Source organism: Rutilus rutilus (assembly GCF_951802725.1).
Source record: "Rutilus rutilus genome assembly, chromosome: 2".
Taxonomy (NCBI): Eukaryota; Metazoa; Chordata; class Actinopteri; order Cypriniformes; family Leuciscidae; genus Rutilus; species Rutilus rutilus.
The window spans coordinates 51,428,790-51,450,102 of NC_140210.1; the positions used below are offsets into that span (position 1 = coordinate 51,428,790).

A 21,313-nucleotide genomic window follows, 5' to 3' on the forward strand; every position below is an offset into this window, starting at 1 on the left:
TTGTTTTTGCCTTAAATTATTACTATGTTTCAATTAATACATTTTAGCTAACTGTGAATTTGTACATTTCTGAAATGCATAACTTAGACAGTTTCCTCTGATAACAGATCACTCTAAATTGTAATGTGGACTCGTGTATTTTCTGTAAAGCTGCTGTGAAACGATGTGTATTGTGAAAAGCGCTATACAAATAAATGTGAATTGAATTGAATGCTGTATTATAGATATATGTTATGCTGATGTGGGTCAGAATGGCTCCTCCTCTTCCTCTGATCTTCTTTCTGCTCATGATTCACGGTGAGTCTCTCTTACATTCACATTAGAAACACTCTGATGTTTTATTTAAGGCCTCATGAGCGGCTGATCTGCACTTTCTTCTGTCCTGTTCTCACATATTTCTCTCTGAAACAGGAAGTTTGTGTTGAACATGTCAAACGCTCCTTTTAGAAATGTCAAGGGGTGCTTCTCAATATCCCTCCTCGTCTCCTCGCTCCTCCGTCGTCCATCCTATGACCCGTAAACCGATCGAGCTCAGCCATCTTGAAGGACATCTCAGTTCTCTAACTGCACTGCGAGGAGTCGAGAATGGAGGAGTGAGGAGTGAGGAGTCATGAGCGAGGATGCACAGGTGTATCCTATGCGGAAGAGTTTTATCGACTTAAACGTGACGCACGTATAAATTCTCCTCCCCCTTCACATCGGTCACAATCATTTTAATTTATACTTTACCTTTGCAGTTTATATAAACCACACATCTCACATATTTCAACAGGGTATTTTGCTTTATTATTATTTATTATGAATTTCTTAAATAAACAAACTTCAACTACATAAGGGCAGATCCTTTGAGCGCTGCTGATGACGCGATGAAGTGACGCTCGAGTGATCAAGTATTCCAATGCATAAAAAAAAGTTACATTTGATTCCTCCGTCCTCATTTTCTTTCCTTGCAGCCTTTCCTCGCATCCTACAGGGGGTGGAGCTGAGACACGAGGAAAGGAAGCGAGGATGCACATATAAGAAATGAGAAGCACCCCAATAGTCTTTTGCTACTTGCTAGTCAGTGTCACATGGTTTAGGAGGAGGGACTTTCTCATTGTTCAGAGCATTTGATTGGACAAAAATCACTGTATTAGCAGATCATGAATATTTTTGGCTCATGTTCTCGGAAGTGAATGTGTACATGTTAAATATGTATCATGTCAAAGGAGTTCACTAGCATAAATGAGCTCTGAGCTGATAGATAAGAACTAAAAGCCACAAAACTAATATTTTGATGTCATTGGGTATTTAATAAATCAACTTTGATTATTTTCTTCATCTTATTTTTCATATATTTCATTATTTGAGAGTGCATCATGTTGCTCGTGGCTGATTTCTTGGTTCTCTCTTCACTCCTCTGTCTCTGTACGTTTACTTCTGCTTTTCTGCAACACCGTCCATCAAAGCTCATCAAAAGATCACTGTAGGACAGGGCTGCCAACTTTTGAGTTCCCTTTCGAGGAAACGTCACATTTACAAGCGCCAAAATGATATTTGTTGTTTTAATTTCATAATAAAATTGACAGAATCTGAGAGATTAGAATTGAAAAGTAACCAGCTCTGTCTTGGCTGACATGTGGCCAGAGGTGTAAAGTCCAGGTTCAGAAAGTAAAAGTCAATATTTTGTTCATCTGGATTTGCTAATTCAGCCAGGAGAACTAATTAGTGAAATCAGCTGCTGAGTTCATGGGTGGAATAAACATATGGCAGGACTTCTACTTTCTGACCCCTGGACTATACACCTCTGCCCATAGAGAGGCGTTGACCATTTTGATGATGTTTGCAGTTTGCCGAGTTCTGCTGTTCTCACGCAATGAATGTTTAGCAATTTTTCTCTGTGTGAGAAAATGTGTGTGTGGCATGAGAGTGTGTGAAACGTGTCGATTAGAGTCTCAGGCTGAAAGTGTGACAGTCCACAGCCCTGCTCTAGCACTAGATCATGAATATCTTTTGCTCTTGTTCTCGGAAGTGAATGTGTATCTGTTAAATATTTATTTAGTCATATTCCATGATTTACAGTTTTTCTGAATTGCTAAAACACTAAACCCACTTCTCTGAACCACATTCTCAATAGCCTAAACCAATTTGTCGAATAAATCATTTCTGTAAAACATTAAACAAGTTCAGGAAGTTAAAACACTGTTTGCAAATCTCATGCACTCTTTTTGCAAAACGCTAAACACATTCTCACTCACTAAAACACATTTCTCACTGTGATGCACTTATGTTTCAAAACACTAAACACAGGCAGACTAAAGTTAAACACAAGTACAACACAGTTGTCATCGTTTACACACGACTCAAAATTGTTCAGACTTATTTCTAGTGATGAGAGGAAACCAACTGTACAAAATACAAGACAGTTTAAAGTGCCTAGATTTACTCAAAATGTTGCACTGAATGTTGAGAACAACAATGGATGGAAACAATATAAGAGGGAGAGGAGGAAGAGTGTGTGTATAAGAGGAGGAAGAGTGTGAGTCTAAGAGGAGGAAGAGTGTGAGTCTAAGAGGAGGAAGAGTGTGAGTCTAAGAGGAGGAAGAGTGTGATTATAAGAGGAGGAAGAGTGTGTGTATAAGAGGAGGAAGAGTGTGTGTATAAGAGGAGGAAGAGTGTGAGTATAAGAGGAGGAAGAGTGTGAGTATAAGAGGAGGAAGAGTGTGAGTATAAGAAGAGGAAGAGTGTGTGTCTAAGAAGAGGAAGAGTGTGATTATAAGAGGAGGAAGAGTGTGAGTCTAAGAGGAGGAAGAGTGTGATTATAAGAGGAGGAAGAGTGTGTGTCTAAGAGGAGGAAGAGTGTGATTATAAGAGGAGGAAGAGTGTGATTATAAGAGGAGGAAGAGTGTGAGTCTAAGAGGAGGAAGAGTGTGAGTCTAAGAGGAGGAAGAGTGTGAGTCTAAGAGGAGGAAGAGTGAGTATAAAAGGAGGAAGAGTATGAGTATAAGAAGAGGAAGAGTGTGAGTATAAGAGGAGGAAGAGTGTGTGTATAAGAGGAGGAAGAGTGTGAGTATAAGAGGAGGAAGAGTGTGTGTATAAGAGGAGGAAGAGTGTGTATAAGAGGAGGAAGAGTGTGAGTTAGAGGAGGAAGAGTGTGTCTAAGAAGAGTATGTGTGAAAGAGGTGATGAACGAAGAGGAAGAGGAAGGTGTGGAGAATGTTGTCAAGTTTTTCTCTGGCCGGTGTTTTTTCACTACTTTTTTATGTAATATGTTACAATATATAAATAATATTTATTTTATTTTATATGTATTTCTCCTGTGTGTCTAAGAAGAGGAAGAGTGTGAGTATAAGAGGATGAAGAGTGTGATTTATAAGAGGAGGAAGAGTGTGAGTTAGAGGAGGAAGAGTGTGAGTATAAGAGGAGGAAGAGTGTGTGTATAAGAGGAGGAAGAGTGTGTGTATAAGAGGAGGAAGAGTGTGTGTATAAGAGGAGGAAGAGTGTGTGTATAAGAGGAGGAAGAGTGTGAGTTAGAGGAGGAAGAGTGTGTGTATAAGAGGAGGAAGAGTATGAGTATAAGAGGAAGAGTATGAGTATAAGAGGAGGAAGAGTATGCTTTGGATTCTGTGTTCTCCATTTGTCATGTAGTGTCTAACGAATGATCTGTAGTGTTTCTAATATTGACTGATGTGTGTAAGATCTGAAAGCATTGTTTGATTTTGCCAGAAGAGTCAGAGATTCTCTGAATGAGTTTTGAACATTTGCTTTTGTGTTTAAGGTTTTGAGAAAGTGAGTGATGGTTTCAAGAAATGTGTTTTAGCAATTCAGAAAAACTGTAATTGTGCAGCTTGTTGTTTTTGGCTGATTTCTTGGTTCTCTCTTCACTCCTCTGTCTTAAAGTAATTCACACTGAGATTATTTATTCACATTTATCTTATATTTCCTGTAATGAGTCGCTGTTTTCAAATAGTAATAAAGTATTGTCATGTTTTCATGGCCCAATATAACAGATAAAACAACATTTACAGTTTGATGAATTCTGTGTTTCAGGGGTTTCTAGTGCTGGTTGGGGTGTGAGTTACAGTCCTTCACACATCTGTGCACTAAAGGACTCAACAGTGATAATGAGCTGCACTTATACATACCCTACTGGACATCAGATCAAGAAAGTGTTCTGGACAAAAGGCCCAATTCAAAGGGGTGTTGCGCCTCCAGATCTGTCTAATGACACTGAATACAGTCAGAGGCTTCAGTATCTGGGAGATAAACAGCAGAACTGCACCGTCAGACTGAGTCATGTGACACTGAAGGATTCACACATGTACTATTTCAGATTCATCACTGATAAACCTGATAAGAAATGGACTGGTGATCCAGGAGTGACTCTTACTGTCACAGGTGACTTTGATGAGGTTTATCTCTTCTTCTGTGCATTATGTTGAATAATAATCAGTGTATGACAGCAGCACTAGATATAATGTGTGTGTTGTGTTCAGATCTTCAGGTGGAGTCTCCTGAGAGAGTGACAGAGGGAGATTCAGTCACTCTGAGATGTAAAAGCAGCTGCGCTCTGACTGACAGAGCAACATTCATCTGGTCCAGAAACTCACAGCCATTAACTGAGAGAAGAGACAGAAACAATGAACTCCTGCTGCAGTCAGTCAGAAGAGAGGATTCAGGCAGATATAGCTGTGCTGTAGACGGACACACTCACATCTCTCCTGCTGTTCAGCTCAATGTCATGTGTGAGTACAGACTGACTTTCTCTCTTTAACCCTCATGCACTTTAGATTTCTGGTTACAGTCTGTGTGGTCCAGGTCAAATTGACCCTAATTGTATTCAATTCCCCAAAAATCACACTATAAAAAAATATAATAAATAAAAATTACAATCAGGTACAAATAATGAACTTTTAATATCAATACTTTTCACACATTGCAAAGACTAAATATCTGCATTTATGATTTATAAAAATGTTTTAACCACTAAGACTGCCCCTCCCCGACACCTGTGGGACACTTGCCATTATACATTTATAACAATAATATCTTAGTCTAACTTAAATAATCTTGACCAACTATATTGCATTTGAAAGCGTTCAGACTGTAGTTTTCATATTTGGCGACTGATTTTCTAAAGATGTGGTGCCGAATTATAACACATGCTCTCATTCGTTACGTATGTTTTTATATGTTTTAGAGATTTGATTCAAATCAAATATTAACATTACTTCCCAATCTACTTCTGAATAGGATGTCTACTTCATAAATATATCTTTTTAAAGTATGGAAATATATGGTTAAGATCACTCAATCCATATATGGAAATCGAACAGTCCTTATATGGTCACCAGAGGAGTCTGGATGTCATCTAGTGGAAAAGTTTGGTACTGCGCTCAAAAAAACGTAATAAAAATATTTTTGAGACATCAACCTAAAATTTGTCACAGAACTTGTTCAGATATTTAGCTTTGATTTTCTTGAAGTTTTAAAGTTGAACATGTTTTGTCAAATATAAATTACAGAGAAGTACCAAGATATATATCATAAATCGCCATTTAACCAAAATATACAGAGATATACATTTTTGGCCATATCGCCCAGCCCTAGGAACAAGTAGGAACAGCAGTGATTGACTTCTCTGTGTAAAGCCCTCTCCTTCTCCAAGGGTGCGGGGGATCAGGCGGTTTACACGAGGAGCTGGAAGACAGTGTTTGTGGCGTTTCTTAGGGATCCCAATTCATCAGTCACTGACGTAACTCATAGTGATGACTGAATGGGAACGTCTAGGTTACTAATGTAACTCCTGTTCCCTGAAGGAGGGAAGGGAGAAGTTACGTCCCATTGCCACAAAGGAAACGAGGATGCACAAATTAGAAATGAGAAGCACTATAAGTTTCTTCATGCTAGCATGTGTGGAAGTATTGCCCGCTCACCGCTAGTGGTCTTTTGGCATCTCCATGTGGTCCTGTATGGTATCGCACATTGACTTGTAATTATGTATATAAAAAAAACTCTAAACAAATGTAATGTCCTCTCAGTTTTTGCGGTTGCACTATTTACATTCATCGTTAATTACCCAGTGGGCATTTGATGTCAATTTAACATCAATATGACATCAAACTGATGTCAAAATTAGGTCACGAAATAGGTCAAAAATGAAAGTCATATTGACGTCAAAGTGTTGATGTCAATTTGACGTCAAGAGTTTGACCTCTGCTGATGTCATTTTGCCAAACAAAAAGGTGAAACGCATGGCCGTACACTTATTACCAGCTTCACTTACACTAACCAGATTTACTTTATTTAATTTCCAGTTTAATGAAATCATATTGTGCATTTTAAAGTCACCATGATGGTGGTTAGCGTTTGCTTTAGTTGTGCTCTTGACCCTTGACTTTTTAATATTAAATTTTCTCTGACTGCTTTAATTGTGTGTTTATAAAGCTCTGTTGTTGTAGCTAAAAAAGCCATGAGAAAATGAGATCAGGGCCCGGTTTTTCAAAAGGTTTAATCCGGATAAAATTGATCCGGATTTAGTAATCCTTTTTTTTGCGATCCGTGATCACGTAATCCAGTTTACTTTTGAGACAGTTTTTCAAAGCAACATCGGATTGGATCAATCTGATCCGGATAGGAACTTTTCAGGATCACCAAATCCTGTTTACTAGAGCCTTAAATGAAACCAACAGTGTAGCCTACTGGCTTAGCAAAGAACAGCAGTTGGCAAAATACCGGTGGCCACAAATAACCATTGTTTATTTTAATTTTAAGAAACAGAAACACTGTAATAAACAGAAACATTTTACTTTCCTTATTTTGTTATAATGTTAAATTGTAGATTTTGTTGTTTTACCATATCTCATTAGATGTGACATGCTTCATATATGCTTCAAATATGAAGAAATGTATATATCATCAGTAAACATTGATTTTGTGATCATTCACTTAAAAAAAAAACCTCTCTGGTTTTATTTGGTTCGAAAAATCACAACTGAATCCACCCTTCTGATGGGATCAGGATAATCCTGTTTTTTTGGATCAAATAGATCCTAATCCGAGTTCAAAGTTCTGAAAAACCCAAAGGGCAGGTTTGATCCAGATCAAATTTAAGATCGGATTACATGATCTGATCTTAGTTCAGAATCCCTCTTTTGCTTTTGAAAAACCCATTTCCAAGATTTGATCCAATCCGTGATCCGAAATCCCACTGGATTACTTTTGAAAAACTGGGCCCAGGTGATGTTGGCTGTTTATTGATGATGATGACGATGATATCATCATGTAAATGCCTGAAGCCCTGATCTTATTCAGTGTCTTATGTTCTGATTATGTAGGACTTGCGGTTTTAAAACTGTTTTATTCATAACAGAAGTCATTTGATTCTACAGCATGTCTAGCAGTTTTGTTTATCAAATAATATACTTGGTTTTTAAAAACTATTTAGTGCACAAAACCCTGTCATCTATGGCATTACTTAGACGCACACAGACATCAAGAAACAGCGTATGAATCTCAACAATGGTGACAATCGAACAAAATATCCAGATAATCAGATCAACTCCAGCTGCATAATTTATTAAAGCTGCAATGCATGCTGGGAAATTTTGGTGAGTTTTGATTGGTGGTACCCAGCATGCACTGCGGCATGAAGCATTTCATTGATTGTCACCATTGTTGAGAGTCATACACTGATTCTTGATAGCTAAGTAATAATGTAGAGGAAAATGTTTAATGCACTAAATGTTTTTAAAATCCATTATAGTCTTCGATAAACAAATAGTTAAATAGATTCGATTGTAATACGTCATAACCATAAATTCTATATAATCAAAACATTTGACACTGAACACGATTAGGGAATCAGGCATTTACATGATGGTATTGTCGTCATCATCTATAAACAGCCAACATCCCCTGACCTTATCTTCTCATGACTATTTTGTCTATAACAAGTATAGCAGCCAAAGAACTTTTATATTAAAGAGTGAAGGGTCAAGAGCACAACTAAAGCAAACGCTAACCACCATCATGGTGACTTTAAAATACAACATTTTAATGATTTCATAAAAATGGAAATTATATAAAGTAAATCTGGTTAGTTTTAAGTGAAGCTGGTAATAAGTGTACGAATCCGTGTATCATTCGTTCAGTCGTTTTTTAATTTAATATTGAAAGTAGAAAAATAAGAAAACAGTTCCTTTTTCGATGTTCATTTTTTCCAAAACAACGAAAACCAAGAATTCAGCTTGATTTTTCGTTTTTCGTTCTGAGGTAGAAAAATTTATAAACAGCTGGAATATTTTATTTCTACATGTAGGCGGGAATGAAACGCCCCTTTCCTTTGATTTGTCAGCCGAAGATCAAACTGTCCCGTCATCAGTTCTTCCTCAGTTCTGCACTGCAGAATAAGAGTCCTCGCGTTGTGATTCTTAACGCGTTTATTGCAACTACATTTCATCTTTTTTTTTCATCAAATAACCAGACTAACATGGCTCGACACAACCCGTAGGCTACTGGGGAAAACACTAGACAGGGCTTTCTTCTGTGTAGACCAGGAGTTCTCAAGTGCCAGGGGTTTGCTATTTTCCTATTTCCAAACTGTAAAGTCACGTTTATTTATTTGTTTATTTATTTTTATCATGAACCACGCTGTGTTTTTTTCTTAAGTGACTATATAATGCATTTTACTTCAAATAATCTAAATGTTGACTTTGAAAAGTAGGTGCGTCAGAAGGCTATTCACTCTATTTTGGTTCATTTTTGGTGTGCGCCAGAAAGATGTTCAAGGAGACTGAGACGCGCTAAAGCAGCGCATCATGTTGGTTTCTTTATTTTCCAAAGGCATGACATTTTGTAGTCATTTTGAATGTACACAAATAAAAATATAAATGTTACTGTTTCGCATGACAGAGTATTAAACGACAGAATATTATTATTTCCCCTGTTGAGCAACAAATCCAAGTGATGTCGCCGGCGCATCGCTCGCTTACACAGCATCTCTATCAGTTCACTTCTGGCATTGCTAACATCGCAGCCTGTTCATTATTAAAATAAAACACAGCCAACCAAACATATAAAAAGTTATTCTGCTTAATTTAATTGGTCTGTTGTACAATATAAAGGCTGTGCCGCACAGTAGGCTACTTGCTGTTATTCCAAACTCATTTCCCTTGCTGTGAAGATGCTGATTTAGCCTATACGTGTATTGGGACTCGACTTAAGTATAAAGCCTTCTTTACATTACTAGTTAGCATCCAAATGTTACATTGCAAATATGGAAACTTTGGACCGAATGAGAGATGCGCGAAACCAACGTCGGTACAGTTTCAGTTTCGATTCAAATAAATTCGTTTAGGCTTGGCGTTTAAAATTGGCTAAATGTTGTTTATAATAAAGGACAAAATAGGCTATTTTTATAAGCTATTAGGCTATATTTTTATTGTAGCCTACTGTACGTGGCTACTTATTTTTCATTCTTGTTGTTTTCTGAATAGGATACCATTCATTTAAGGATTTGACATTGGCTACAGTAAGGGGAAGTAAAATACGCATAGACATAGCCTATATGTTATTAATAGTGTTTATAATGTTAATGTTGCATTTTATTTACCGATCTTTTACACTATTTCTGAATAGGCTAATAATAAAATGCGTTTGTTTCCCTCTCAACATGACCCGGTGCGCTGCGATACAAGCGCACATCTTTGAGATATAAATTAATAAATTTTAATAAAACACAAGGCCTACATCATAAAACTCAGAAGAGTATGTATTTTAATATCTCTGTTGTTCTCTGTTCTCCGGTTGTTAGATAGTCAGTCTGAATGTCATGCGTTTACGTTAATATAGACATATTGTACATGCATTATTCTTTTCTTTTTGTATTAGTGTTAAAAATATTAAATTTACAACTAATTATATTGATTTATATCTTCATTTATTATTTAAAAAAAAAAATTATTGGGCGAGGGCGACCATGTAACAGCCGTCATTTAGGCTACCTGCATACCCAGCTGATGCAAAGCGTAGGTGAATTTATATCTACACAGAAGAAAGCCCTGTCTAGTGTTTTCCCCAGTAGCCTACGGGTTGTGTCGAGCCATGTTAGTCTGGTTATTTGATGAAAAAAAAGATGAAATGTAGTTGCAATAAACGCGTTAAGAATCACAACGCGAGGACTCTTATTCTGCAGTGCAGAACTGAGGAAGAACTGATGACGGGACAGTTTGATCTTCGGCTGACAAATCAAAGGAAAGGGGCGTTTCATTCCCGCCCACGTGTAAAATACGAATATTCCAGCAGTTTATAAATTTTTCTACCTCAGAACGAAAAACGAAAAATCAAGCTGAATTCTTGGTTTCGTTGTTTTGGAAAAAATGAAAATCGAAAAAGGAACTGTTTTCTCATTTTTCTACTTTCAATATTAAATTAAAAAACGACTGAACGAATGATACACGGATTTGTACGGTCATGCGTTTCACCTTTTTGTTTGGCAAAATGACATCAGCAGAGGTCAAACTCTTGACGTCAAATTGACATCAACACTTTGACGTCAATATGACTTTCATTTTTGACCTATTTCTTGACCTAATTTTGACATCAAGGTGCCCGCTGGGTAGGAAAAGTTAAAAAAGTTAAAACATCTTGCAGAAAAAACTGTTTTGTGAGAATCTTCCTTAAACTTAATCAAGAACTTGAAAAAAACATTTGTCTGTATTTCAAAGGTTTCAAGCCTCTCAAATTCTTGTCTTAATCGTTTTTCTTCTGTTAACTTTTTAGCTTAAACTTTTTCTTTAACTTTCACTGTTTTAGCATTAAACAGTGAAAAATTAAACTGGGATGTTTGCTGAAATTGTCCAATAATAACCAACTGCAGCCTTTCCTAGAACATTTTCCACCAGCCGTCTCTGATAAATACTTTTACCTGACATCTGTAGATCCTCCAGTGAAACCTGTGATCTCCATCAGTCCATCTGGTGTAATAGTGGAGGGAGATTCAGTGACTCTGAACTGCATCAGTGACTCAAACCCTCCTGCAGAAATCAGCTGGATTAAAGGAGGAACGATTGTAGGATCTGGAAGAATCTACAGAATCTCAAAGATCAGCTCTGATGACAGTGGAGAATACAAGTGCAAGTCCATCAATAAACATGGAGAGAAATACTCTGATACTGTGACTTTAAACGTCATGTGTGAGTTAATGATAGTTCCGTAATCAACATATTTGTTCATTACCAAATGCAAAGCATGAGTACAGAGTTTTCTTTTGTCCTTTTCAGACTCACCCAGGAGTGTCTCAGTGTCCATCAGTCCATCTGGTGTAATAGTGGAGGGAGATTCAGTGACTCTGAACTGCATCAGTGACTCAAACCCTCCTGCAGAAATCAGCTGGATTAAAGGAAGAACGAATATTTTGCAATCTGGTGAAACCTACAGCATCACTAATATTAAGTCTGAGGCCAGCGGAGACTATCATTGCTCTGCTAGAAACAATCATGGATCTCAGACTTCTGCTGCTGTGAATGTGAATATCATGTGTAAGTCTGCCTTTATGTTTAGCAGTTCTGGAAGATTATTTGTGCAATAATTTGTCTCACTGCATGTCATTTTACACTTTTTATTTTTACAGATCCTCCCAGGAGCGTCTCAGTGTCCATCAGTCCATCTGGTGTAATAGTGGAGGGAGATTCAGTGACTCTGAACTGCATCAGTGACTCAAACCCTCCTGCAGAAATCAGCTGGTTTAAAGGAGAAACGATTGTAGGATCTGGAAGAATCTTCAGCATCTCAAAGATCAGCTCTGATGACAGTGGAGAATACAAGTGCAAGTCCATCAATGAACATGGAGAGAAATACTCTGATACTGAGACTTTAAACGTCATGTGTGAGTTAATGATGGTTCAGTAACTGTGACATTAAATCCTCAAAACATCTGTGATGTCAAGTTTAAAATGATTGTTAATGATATCAATATTTCTCTGTGTTAGACTCACCCAGGAGGGTCTCAGTGTCCATCAGTCCATCTGGTGTAATAATGGAGGGAGATTCAGTGACTCTGAACTGCATCAGTGACTCAAACCCTCCTGCAGAAATCAGCTGGATTAAAGGAGGAACGATTGTAGGATCTGGAAGAATCATCAGCATCTCGAAGATCAGCTCTGATGACAGTGGAGAATACAAGTGCAAGTCCATCAATGAACATGGAGAGAAATACTCTGATACTGAGACTTTAAACGTCATGTGTGAGTTAATGATAGTTCAGTAATCAACATATTTGTTCATTACCAAATGCAAAGCATGAGTACAGAGTTTTCTTTTGTCCTTTTCAGACTCACCCAGGAGTGTCTCAGTGTCCATCAGTCCATCTGGTGTAATAATGGAGGGATATTCAGTGACTCTGAACTGCATCAGTGACTCAAACCCTCCTGCAGAAATCAGCTGGTTTAAAGGAGGAACGTTTGTAGGATCTGGAAGAATCTTCAGCATCTCAAAGATCAGCTCTGATGACAGTGGAGAATACAAGTGCAAGTCCATCAATGAACATGGAGAGAAATACTCTGATACTGAGACTTTAAACGTCATGTGTGAGTTAATGATGGTTCAGTAACTGTGACATTAAATCCTCAAAACATCTGTGATGTCAAGTTTAAAATGATTGTTAATGATATCAATATTTATCTGTGTTAGACTCACCCAGGAGCGTCTCAGTGTCCATCAGTCCATCTGGTGTAATAATGGAGGGAGATTCAGTGACTCTGAACTGCATCAGTGACTCAAACCCTCCTGCAGAAATCAGCTGGATTAAAGGAAAAAGGAATATTTTGCAATCTGGTGAAACCTACAGCATCACTAATATTAAGTCTGAGGCCAGCGGAGACTATCATTGCTCTGCTAGAAACAATCATGGATCTCAGACTTCTGCTGCTGTGAATGTGAATATCATGTGTAAGTCTGCCTTTATTTTTAACCAGTTCTGGAAGATTATTTGTGCAATAATTTGTCTCACTGCGTGTCATTTTACACTTTTTATCTTTACAGATCCTCCCAGGAGCGTCTCAGTGTCCATCAGTCCATCTGGTGTAATAGTGGAGGGAGATTCAGTGACTCTGAACTGCATCAGTGACTCAAACCCTCCTGCAGAAATCAGCTGGTTTAAAGGAGGAACGATTGTAGGATCTGGAAGAATCTACAGCATCTCAAAGATCAGCTCTGATGACAGTGGAGAATACAAGTGCAAGTCCATCAATAAACATGGAGAGAAATACTCTGATAATGTGACTTTAAACATCATGTGTGAGTTAATGATCGTTTACACAATGTTCAAAAACTTTAAAATCATAATTTTCTAGTATTTGTTGTGAATTTTAATTTTTGTCTTTAGACCGTCCCAGGAACGTGTCAGTGTTGATCAATGGATCTGGTGTAATAGTGGAGGGAGATTCAGTGACTCTGAACTGCATCAGTGACTCAAACCCTCCTGCTCTGAACTTCAGCTGGTTTAAGGAGAATGAAACCTCAGCTGTTGGATCTGGACAGAGTTTCAGTGCACTACAGAGTGGACGCTTCTACTGTCAGGCTCACAATCAACATGGATCTCAGAGATCAGACGCTGTAACTGTCACAGGTGAAGCTTTTATTAACACACTCCTGTATCTTCACATCATTCATCAGTTTGGAGAGTAAATCATGATGATCTTCCTCTTTCAGTTCATCATGTTGCTGGTAGGAATGTGATTGTGATCACAGCGGCATCTGGAGGATTAGTCTTCATCATCATCTTCATCATCATCCTGTTTATACTGTGAGTTAAAAAACTGCAGTGATTATTATATTATATATAATAAAATCTGATGTAGAAGGAAATTATCCATTTGTGTTTGATTATTAGTAATCTTTAAAAATATTATATTGTTCATATTATCTCTTAATTTAATACATTCGTCCATATGCTGTTAATGTCTGTGATTATAACAGGAAGAAACAAAGGAGTGTTAAAGCTGAAGATCTCACAGTGAAAGAGGTAAATCATCCACACACAACACGACTTTACAGAAGCAGAAAATCAGTCGATCAGCCGTTATCTGTGTCTCAGACTGTAACTGTACGAACTGATGGCAAACTAACATTATCAAAGTCTTTATCAACACAGTCCAGGAAAAAAATAATTAATTAATAAAACTGAAGAAAACATTTAACTACTTTTTCCATGGTTTAATGGAATACTATTATTCCAATAATCCAATATATATGTATTGTTTAAAAAAAAAAAAATTGGTCTAATTGCATAATCATTTACATATAGTGTGATGAATGAACATGTCACTTCATTTACTTATTCTGCCCTATTCTTCTCCACTCCATGTGTGAATCAATGAAATATACATGCATTTTACATCACTACATTGATTTGATCTAACCTGATACTTGATCTGAAAAGTTTGAGGCAAACTGCTCTAGACTGAGAATCTACACTTCAGATCAAACTGATTTACAAAAATTATACTTACTAATAATTTACTAAATAATTTACTTAATAATAATTACACATTTTCTTGTATTTCAGAATGATCTCTATTCTTGCGTGTCACAGAGCGTTTCAGTCCATGATAAGCCTCTTTCTGAACCGGATTCAGCCAATGATGCTCTGTATGCCAGTGTGAAACCCAAAAAAATAAGAGGAAAAACTCCTGAATCCAGAGATACTGAGGACATTATGTACGCAACTGTCCAACATCACAGAAAGACAGAGACGAAGAGAGCAGAGGAGAATGAATGTCAATATGATAATATAAGAGTTCATCAACCTAATGCTGCAGTGAGGTGAGAAAAACAACTTTACTAGCACCAACTTAACCAATACCAACTTAACCAGCACCAACTTAACCAGCACCAACTTAACCAGTACCAACTTAACCAGTACCAACTTAACCAGTACTAACTTAACCAGTGCAACTTAACCAGTACCAACTTAACCAGTACCAACTTAACCAGTACTAACTTAACCAGTGCAACTTAACCAGTACCAACTTAACCAGTACTAACTTAACCAGTGCAACTTAACCAGTACCAACTTAACCAGTGCAACTTAACCATCAGCAACTTAACCATCACCAACTTAAAGCCACAACGTGTAACTTTTCAACCTTCATAATATATTTCCAAGACCCTTGTGATGGTACATCGACTTACAATAGGTTGAATGACACGTCTGCCAGAGCCTGACGGGGTCTGTATCGCTTTTACTGGCACTATGTAACTTCGGGGTTCGGGTAGTAAACAGAGCACAAAAAGAACTACAAAATTCGACTGCTTTACGGCATACGTCACTTCCCCCACCACTTCCTCAAATTCGGACGTGAGCATTTATATACTGTCTATGGACGTATGATGCCAACCAGCGTTTGTTTTCGGCTTTCGTGCGTATGTTTTTGTCATGGGGGCTGTTGTGTTTAGACCTGGCCACTTCATGCGTTTTCTCAGATCAGATAGCTATCCGATCGTGAAAAAACCAGGTGTAAATGCCCTCTGAAACGCATTCAAGACGGATTTGAATCCGATCGCTCAAACCACTTCAGGAGGAGGTCTGAGACGCATTCCAGACGAAACTGAACAAGTGTAAATGCATCTGGTTGTTAAAACCACATATGTAAATTGTACTCCTCCCAAAAATGCTAAAAAATAAATAATAATAAAAACGTGTGAGAGCGTGTTGTCGTATATGTTATTGCCAGATATGACGACGCGCTGGAACACGCATCACCGCAGATGAGAAGCTGAGCATCAATTCATCAAGCCAACGTGCAAACTATCGCAAATCAAAATGAAAGTAAGTCGCAGATGCTTAACACACAATCATCATCATTAAAAGTAAAGAAACTAAATGATCTTACCACGACTGTTGCCGCTTCTCTCTTATTGCGGTCTTTGATTTTGAAATTGATGATCAATAAAATACAGTTCATATCTGTTGCTTTCGGTGACGTGCACTCCATTAAATCTGCATATAGCGCGAGAATTGAAGATCGGATTTAAATCCGTTTCGCAAAAAAACACATTTATGTGACCAGGTGTAAATGGAATCGTTTTGATAAATCTGATAGCTATCCAATCTGAGAAAACGCATGAAGTGGCCAGTAAATAAATCTCTTATTTGTAAACTTGTTTGCATTCTATGTTGTATGTTGTTGCGCTTGCTTGTAGTATGTCATTTTTTTTTTTACATGCTGTTCATTCATCCATTGCTGATAATTAGACCAGTCCAATAATTTCCACATATGTCTAGCTAGCTTTCGGGGGTGGAGGGGTATTTACGACAGTGCAAGTATTCCACAGCGACTCTGTTTGACAAAAACACAATTTCTCCACAGTGTCCCTTTAACCAGTACCAACTTAACCAGTGCAACTTAACCAGTACCAGCTTAACCAGTACCAATTTAACCAGTGCCAACCTAACCAGTACCAACTTAACCAGTGCAACTTAACCAGTACCAACTTAACCAGCACCAACCTAACCAGTTCCAACATTACCAGTTCCAACATTACCAGTTCCAACTTAACCAGCACCAACTTAACCAGCACCAACTTAACCAGCACCATTATAACCAGTACCAGTATAACCAGTACTAACTTAACCAGTGCAACTTAACCAGAACCAACTTAACCAGTACCAACTTAACCAGCACCAGCTTAACCAGTGCAACTTAACCAGTACTAACTTAACCAGTGCAACTTAACCATCACCAACTTAACCAGTACCAGCTTAACCAGTACCAACTTAACCAGTGCCAACCTAACCAGCACCAGCTTAACCAGCACAAGCTTAACAGTACCAACTTAACCAGTGCAACTTAACCAGTACCAACTTAACCAGCACCAACCTAACCAGTACCAACATTACCAGTTCCAACTTAACCAGCACCAACTTAACCAGCACCATTATAACCAGTACCAGTATAACCAGTACTAACTTAATCAGTGCAACTTAACCAGAACCAACTTAACCAGCACAAACCAAACCATCTTAACCAGCACAAACTTAACCAGTACCAACTTAACCAGTACCAACTTAACCAGCACCCACTTAACCAGTACCAGCTTAACCAGTACTATTTTAACAACCACAGATCATATAATCTGGGCTATAATATTGTTGTGCTCCTGTTTGTTTTGATTGTTTAGGCGATCAACTGTTCAGATTGTGGAAGATGCATCAGTGATCTACAGCAGCGTCAAATGAGTGATAGAGACCAGCGAACACAAAGCCTGTGTTCAGTCGTTTAATGAACGATTGTTGGATGATTGTATAGTTGTGGAATAATTTACCCTTCTGTTCAGACCACAACCAATATAAACATGTTCATCACCCACATTAAGACTCATTTGTTCTCTTTGACTCTTTGTGAGATAACGACAGTAATTGTGTGCTGGACTGATGTCAAGACTGTTTCTTACTTGTTTATTTTGTTGTGTGTTATTGTTATATATAAATATATTAGTATAGAGTTTGTTGTTATTCAGTATTTGGGGTGTAAGATTAGAAAGCAGACAAGTGATATCTGCACAACTTATTAATATTCAAATGCAAAAGTATTTCATTTTATGTATTAATGTATTTTAATAGAGTTTCCTCTGCCTGTTTTACTCTGTTTTTACAACTAGGACCAGTGCTTCAATAAACCTGATTAACCTTCAAGACATTTAAGTCTGTAATGTCTTTACTGGATTCACAGCACTGGTAGGACCTCTAGTGGTTGACTTGTGAATTATTGTTCTTTTTTTTATTATTATTCAATGCCACAAGAACAAGAGGTATTACATATTCACAATATCATATTAACATTAGCTGCCAGAAAAGAAAAGAAAAAAAGCTGTTTTACATAAAATCCAGTGCTTTCAATGCATTACATATTTTATTGCTTTTTTGTTTTTAGTTTATAATGTAAAGTCATTTATAAAATGTGAAAAATTTGGTTTACCTTGAGCCCACTTCTTTTTCTGTATATGGTATTTTCCTAATAAAATAAATTACTGTATAATATGTTGTTCTTTACATTCCAAATTGTCATTCTGAGTATAAAAAAGCACATCAAAAACATACATTTCCATCATTCACTATTAATAAAGGTTTCTAAATCTTTCCAAAATAATCTTGAGTAAATATAGTGAAAAAACAGGTGCAAAATTGTTTCTTTTTATAGTGCACAAAATTCACAAGTAAATGAAATATTAAGCTGAAATCTTTCCAAAACATGCTTTGAAGCACATTCTGTGAAGTATTTTGTAAGACACTTTCTTAATTTTGTTATTGACACAAAACTTATTTGGCAATGTTCATGCTTTAACCCAAGAGATTTCACCAAATAAAGAAGACCGAAAGAATCTTGCTGCAGGAAAAGACACAAGAGCATTCCTTATAATCTTATTGCTACATTTTTGTTTTAAAGCATCAACATTATCAATGTTGATGCTTTATGTGCTCAATGTCCATGTTGATTTCCACTGAATCAGTTTTTTTAAGAGTAACAATAGCACAATAGCAAACTCTCTTGGTTTAACTGTTAATTTAATTTAATTTAATTTTTTGTAATTAAGTATATGATAAATATCCATTGGAATTAACCAATTGTCTTTCTAATATAATTATTAGTATGAAGTATGATAGAATAGTGATTTGTTTTTAAATAGTATGTCTTTGTTATTCCATATGAAATAGTTGTGTGGTGAAAAAGTGTGCTTATATACCAATTTCCATGCTAGCAGGGCTTGTTTGTCTGTGAAAACTGGCCAATTTTACACAAATTTTGTCAGCAGAAAAATTACATTTCAACAAAAAAATCTATGCCTCCAAGAGTATTAAAATATGTAATTAGGAAATACGTTCCAAAGACTTTCTCTATTCTTCAAAAATTCTATCAACCATTTCATCTTGAAAGTGTCATTAAGTGTGCTATAATCTAAGACCTCGAGTCCCCCTTGCTCTTTGCTGTTACATATTACCTCCTTTTATAAATAATGCGTCTTTTTTCTCCATATGAAGTTATAAAGTGTCTTATCTAATTCATTAATCACCTTAGGAGGCACATCTAATGATAAAGATGTATATACTGATCTAGAAATACCTTCCGCCTTTGACAATAATACCCTCCCAATTATTGATATATCTCTCATTAACCACCAATTACATTTATTTTTTGTTCTCTCAATAATTGGTTCAAAATTGAACTGACTCCTCTGTTTTTCATTTTTACTAATTACTACACCTAGATATGTTAATTGGTGTTTAACTGGGATGTTCTCTATTTCTGTAGAGGAGCAATCTTTAAGGGGAAACAATACAGATTTATCACAGTTCATTGTAAGGCCTGATACAGCAGTGAACGCCTCATACATCTAATTATTTTTGGTACCTCAAATTTGTTTTTCAAAAAAATTTCAGTGTCGTCAGCAAACTGGCTAAGTTTAATTTCTAAACCTAAAGCTGTGATACCACTATACTGATTTCTTTTTACATGCATTGCCAAAACCTGGGTGACTAACAGAAATAAAGAAGGAGAGAGGGGGCATCCTTGCCTAATGCCACGATGAATATCACACCTTTGTGAAGGACCATAAGCAAGTCAGACGGAACTATTACATCCATTGTACAATCTTTTAACTGCTTTCAAAAATACATCTCCAAACCCTAACAATTTAATAACTTTGAAAATAAAATCATGATTCACCGTATCAAATGCTTTATAAAAATCAATAAATAAAATAAAATCGTCAATTAATTGATTATAATCTATCATATCTAAAACTAGTCTAATATTATTCCTAATATGACGACCTTGCATTAAACCAGACTGCTCCATATCAATTATTTTATTGCAGTACCTCGCAGTTAAATATTAGCAGCAGTGACGAAGTGAGCCAGACAGCAACATGCCACCAGTGATGATGAGGGACAGAAAGATGAACAGGCAGATCCAGGGCAAGTAAGTATGGAACATGAGAGGAGAAAGTGAGTTGGATGATGTTAGGAAGTGATATTCAGGTTGCTACATTTTTAATGATTACAGTAGTTAAAACAGCTAAACTTCAACATTTTAGCTGTAAAATGCCACATGCAGTAGCTAATATTAAGAAATATGTTGTGCTTTTTTACTTTTAAAAATGTTGGTAACATTACAGTTAATGCTTACAAACTTTGAAGATTTTGAATACAGAAGTTACATTTGTAATGGTGTATTTTCATTTAGATGTGGTATTATTATTTGTGCAGTAAGATTAATTACTGCATAAATTAATTAAGATTATTAAGTAATAAATTAATTTTAAGACAGCATGGAATAGATTGTATAATATGCTGTTATAACAGCATATTATATAATCTATTCCATGCTATCTTGGAATAAAACCTTTTTTTATTTTTTTATCCATTCCATCATTTGTTTATTCAGGTTGAGCTTAGATCAAGTCCATTTATATGTGAGTATTCAAGTTAATCTAATGTGCTTTTAACACAACATCTAGTCAACATCAGTGCTATTGCTATAATTTGGATGGTATAGTATCATGAGCCACAATTAAAGTCTTGTGACACTCATGCCAAGCGTTATTGTTGTTGTTTTTGTTGTTGTCGAGTTTCCGCGCGCCGATTGCTTTGGGCCGGGCCTAGTCAAAGTCCAGGGCCGTTTTTTAGTCCCAGTCCGTCCCTGTATATATATATATATATATATATATATATATATAAATAAATAATGTCTAGTATTTATATATATATATATAAATAATGTCTAGTATTTAGACAGTAGGCCTAGGCTATCACATATTTTACCGGAGGCTGAAATATATTTAGACTAAATCACATTACACTTAAGCAGATATTCACAAATAAACTACATTAAACATAAGGCAGTATTTTAGCATGATAATCAGTGTTATAAGCTAATCAAAACTGAGTGAAATATATTTAATATACAAATATGTTTAGAGAGTAATAGCCTATCACATTGAAAAAGTTTACACTTGAGGGATATTGTAAGGCAATCTTTCCTGTAAGATGTCAAAAGCTAGCCAAAACTAAGCAAAATATAGTCTGAAAATTCATATGAGTTCTATATTATCAGAAAAATAATTATATAACAGTAAAACTTACTCCGAAATTGAGTCCTCAATTCGCTCTTCAAAATGCTGCCGTTCGTCGTCCGAGTTACAATCTTCCTCTGAGGAAAAGGTGAATTCTTCCTCGCTGTCCAGAATCATCTGAAGGGCGTCTTTACCGGAGAAGCGTGCCATACTCAAAACGCGATGAACTATCAGTGAGTCTGATGAAGAAACTGTGTTTGTA

The 21,313-nt window shown here is 36.5% G+C and overlaps 2 protein-coding genes across 2 annotated transcripts in view; both read left to right on the forward strand.

The window, feature by feature from the left end:
- Window positions 1-251: 251 nt before the first annotated feature.
- LOC311286521 (B-cell receptor CD22-like) lies at window positions 252-17,218 on the forward strand (the record flags this gene model as incomplete). The annotated part of the gene is made up of 17 exons (XM_084402731.1): window positions 252-297; window positions 4,030-4,377; window positions 4,476-4,724; window positions 10,920-11,174; window positions 11,262-11,519; window positions 11,612-11,866; window positions 11,970-12,008; window positions 12,072-12,224; window positions 12,312-12,566; window positions 13,021-13,059; window positions 13,123-13,275; window positions 13,364-13,379; window positions 13,476-13,606; window positions 13,690-13,783; window positions 13,957-14,002; window positions 14,573-14,802; window positions 17,161-17,218. 17 exons carry the CDS (start codon window positions 252-254, stop codon window positions 17,216-17,218), a joined length of 2,625 nt encoding a protein of 874 aa, XP_084258857.1.
- LOC311286519 (cell adhesion molecule CEACAM5-like) overlaps window positions 252-21,313 on the forward strand; it is a gene marked incomplete at both ends in the record, with an annotated part of 98,022 nt that continues 76,960 nt past the window's right edge. Inside the window, 9 exons of the mRNA XM_084402729.1 lie at window positions 252-297; window positions 4,030-4,377; window positions 11,022-11,174; window positions 11,612-11,650; window positions 11,714-11,866; window positions 11,970-12,224; window positions 12,312-12,566; window positions 12,670-12,927; window positions 13,021-13,275. Coding sequence (XP_084258855.1) covers window positions 252-297; window positions 4,030-4,377; window positions 11,022-11,174; window positions 11,612-11,650; window positions 11,714-11,866; window positions 11,970-12,224; window positions 12,312-12,566; window positions 12,670-12,927; window positions 13,021-13,275 — 1,762 coding nt within the window. The remainder of the gene's footprint in view (window positions 298-4,029; window positions 4,378-11,021; window positions 11,175-11,611; window positions 11,651-11,713; window positions 11,867-11,969; window positions 12,225-12,311; window positions 12,567-12,669; window positions 12,928-13,020; window positions 13,276-21,313) is intronic.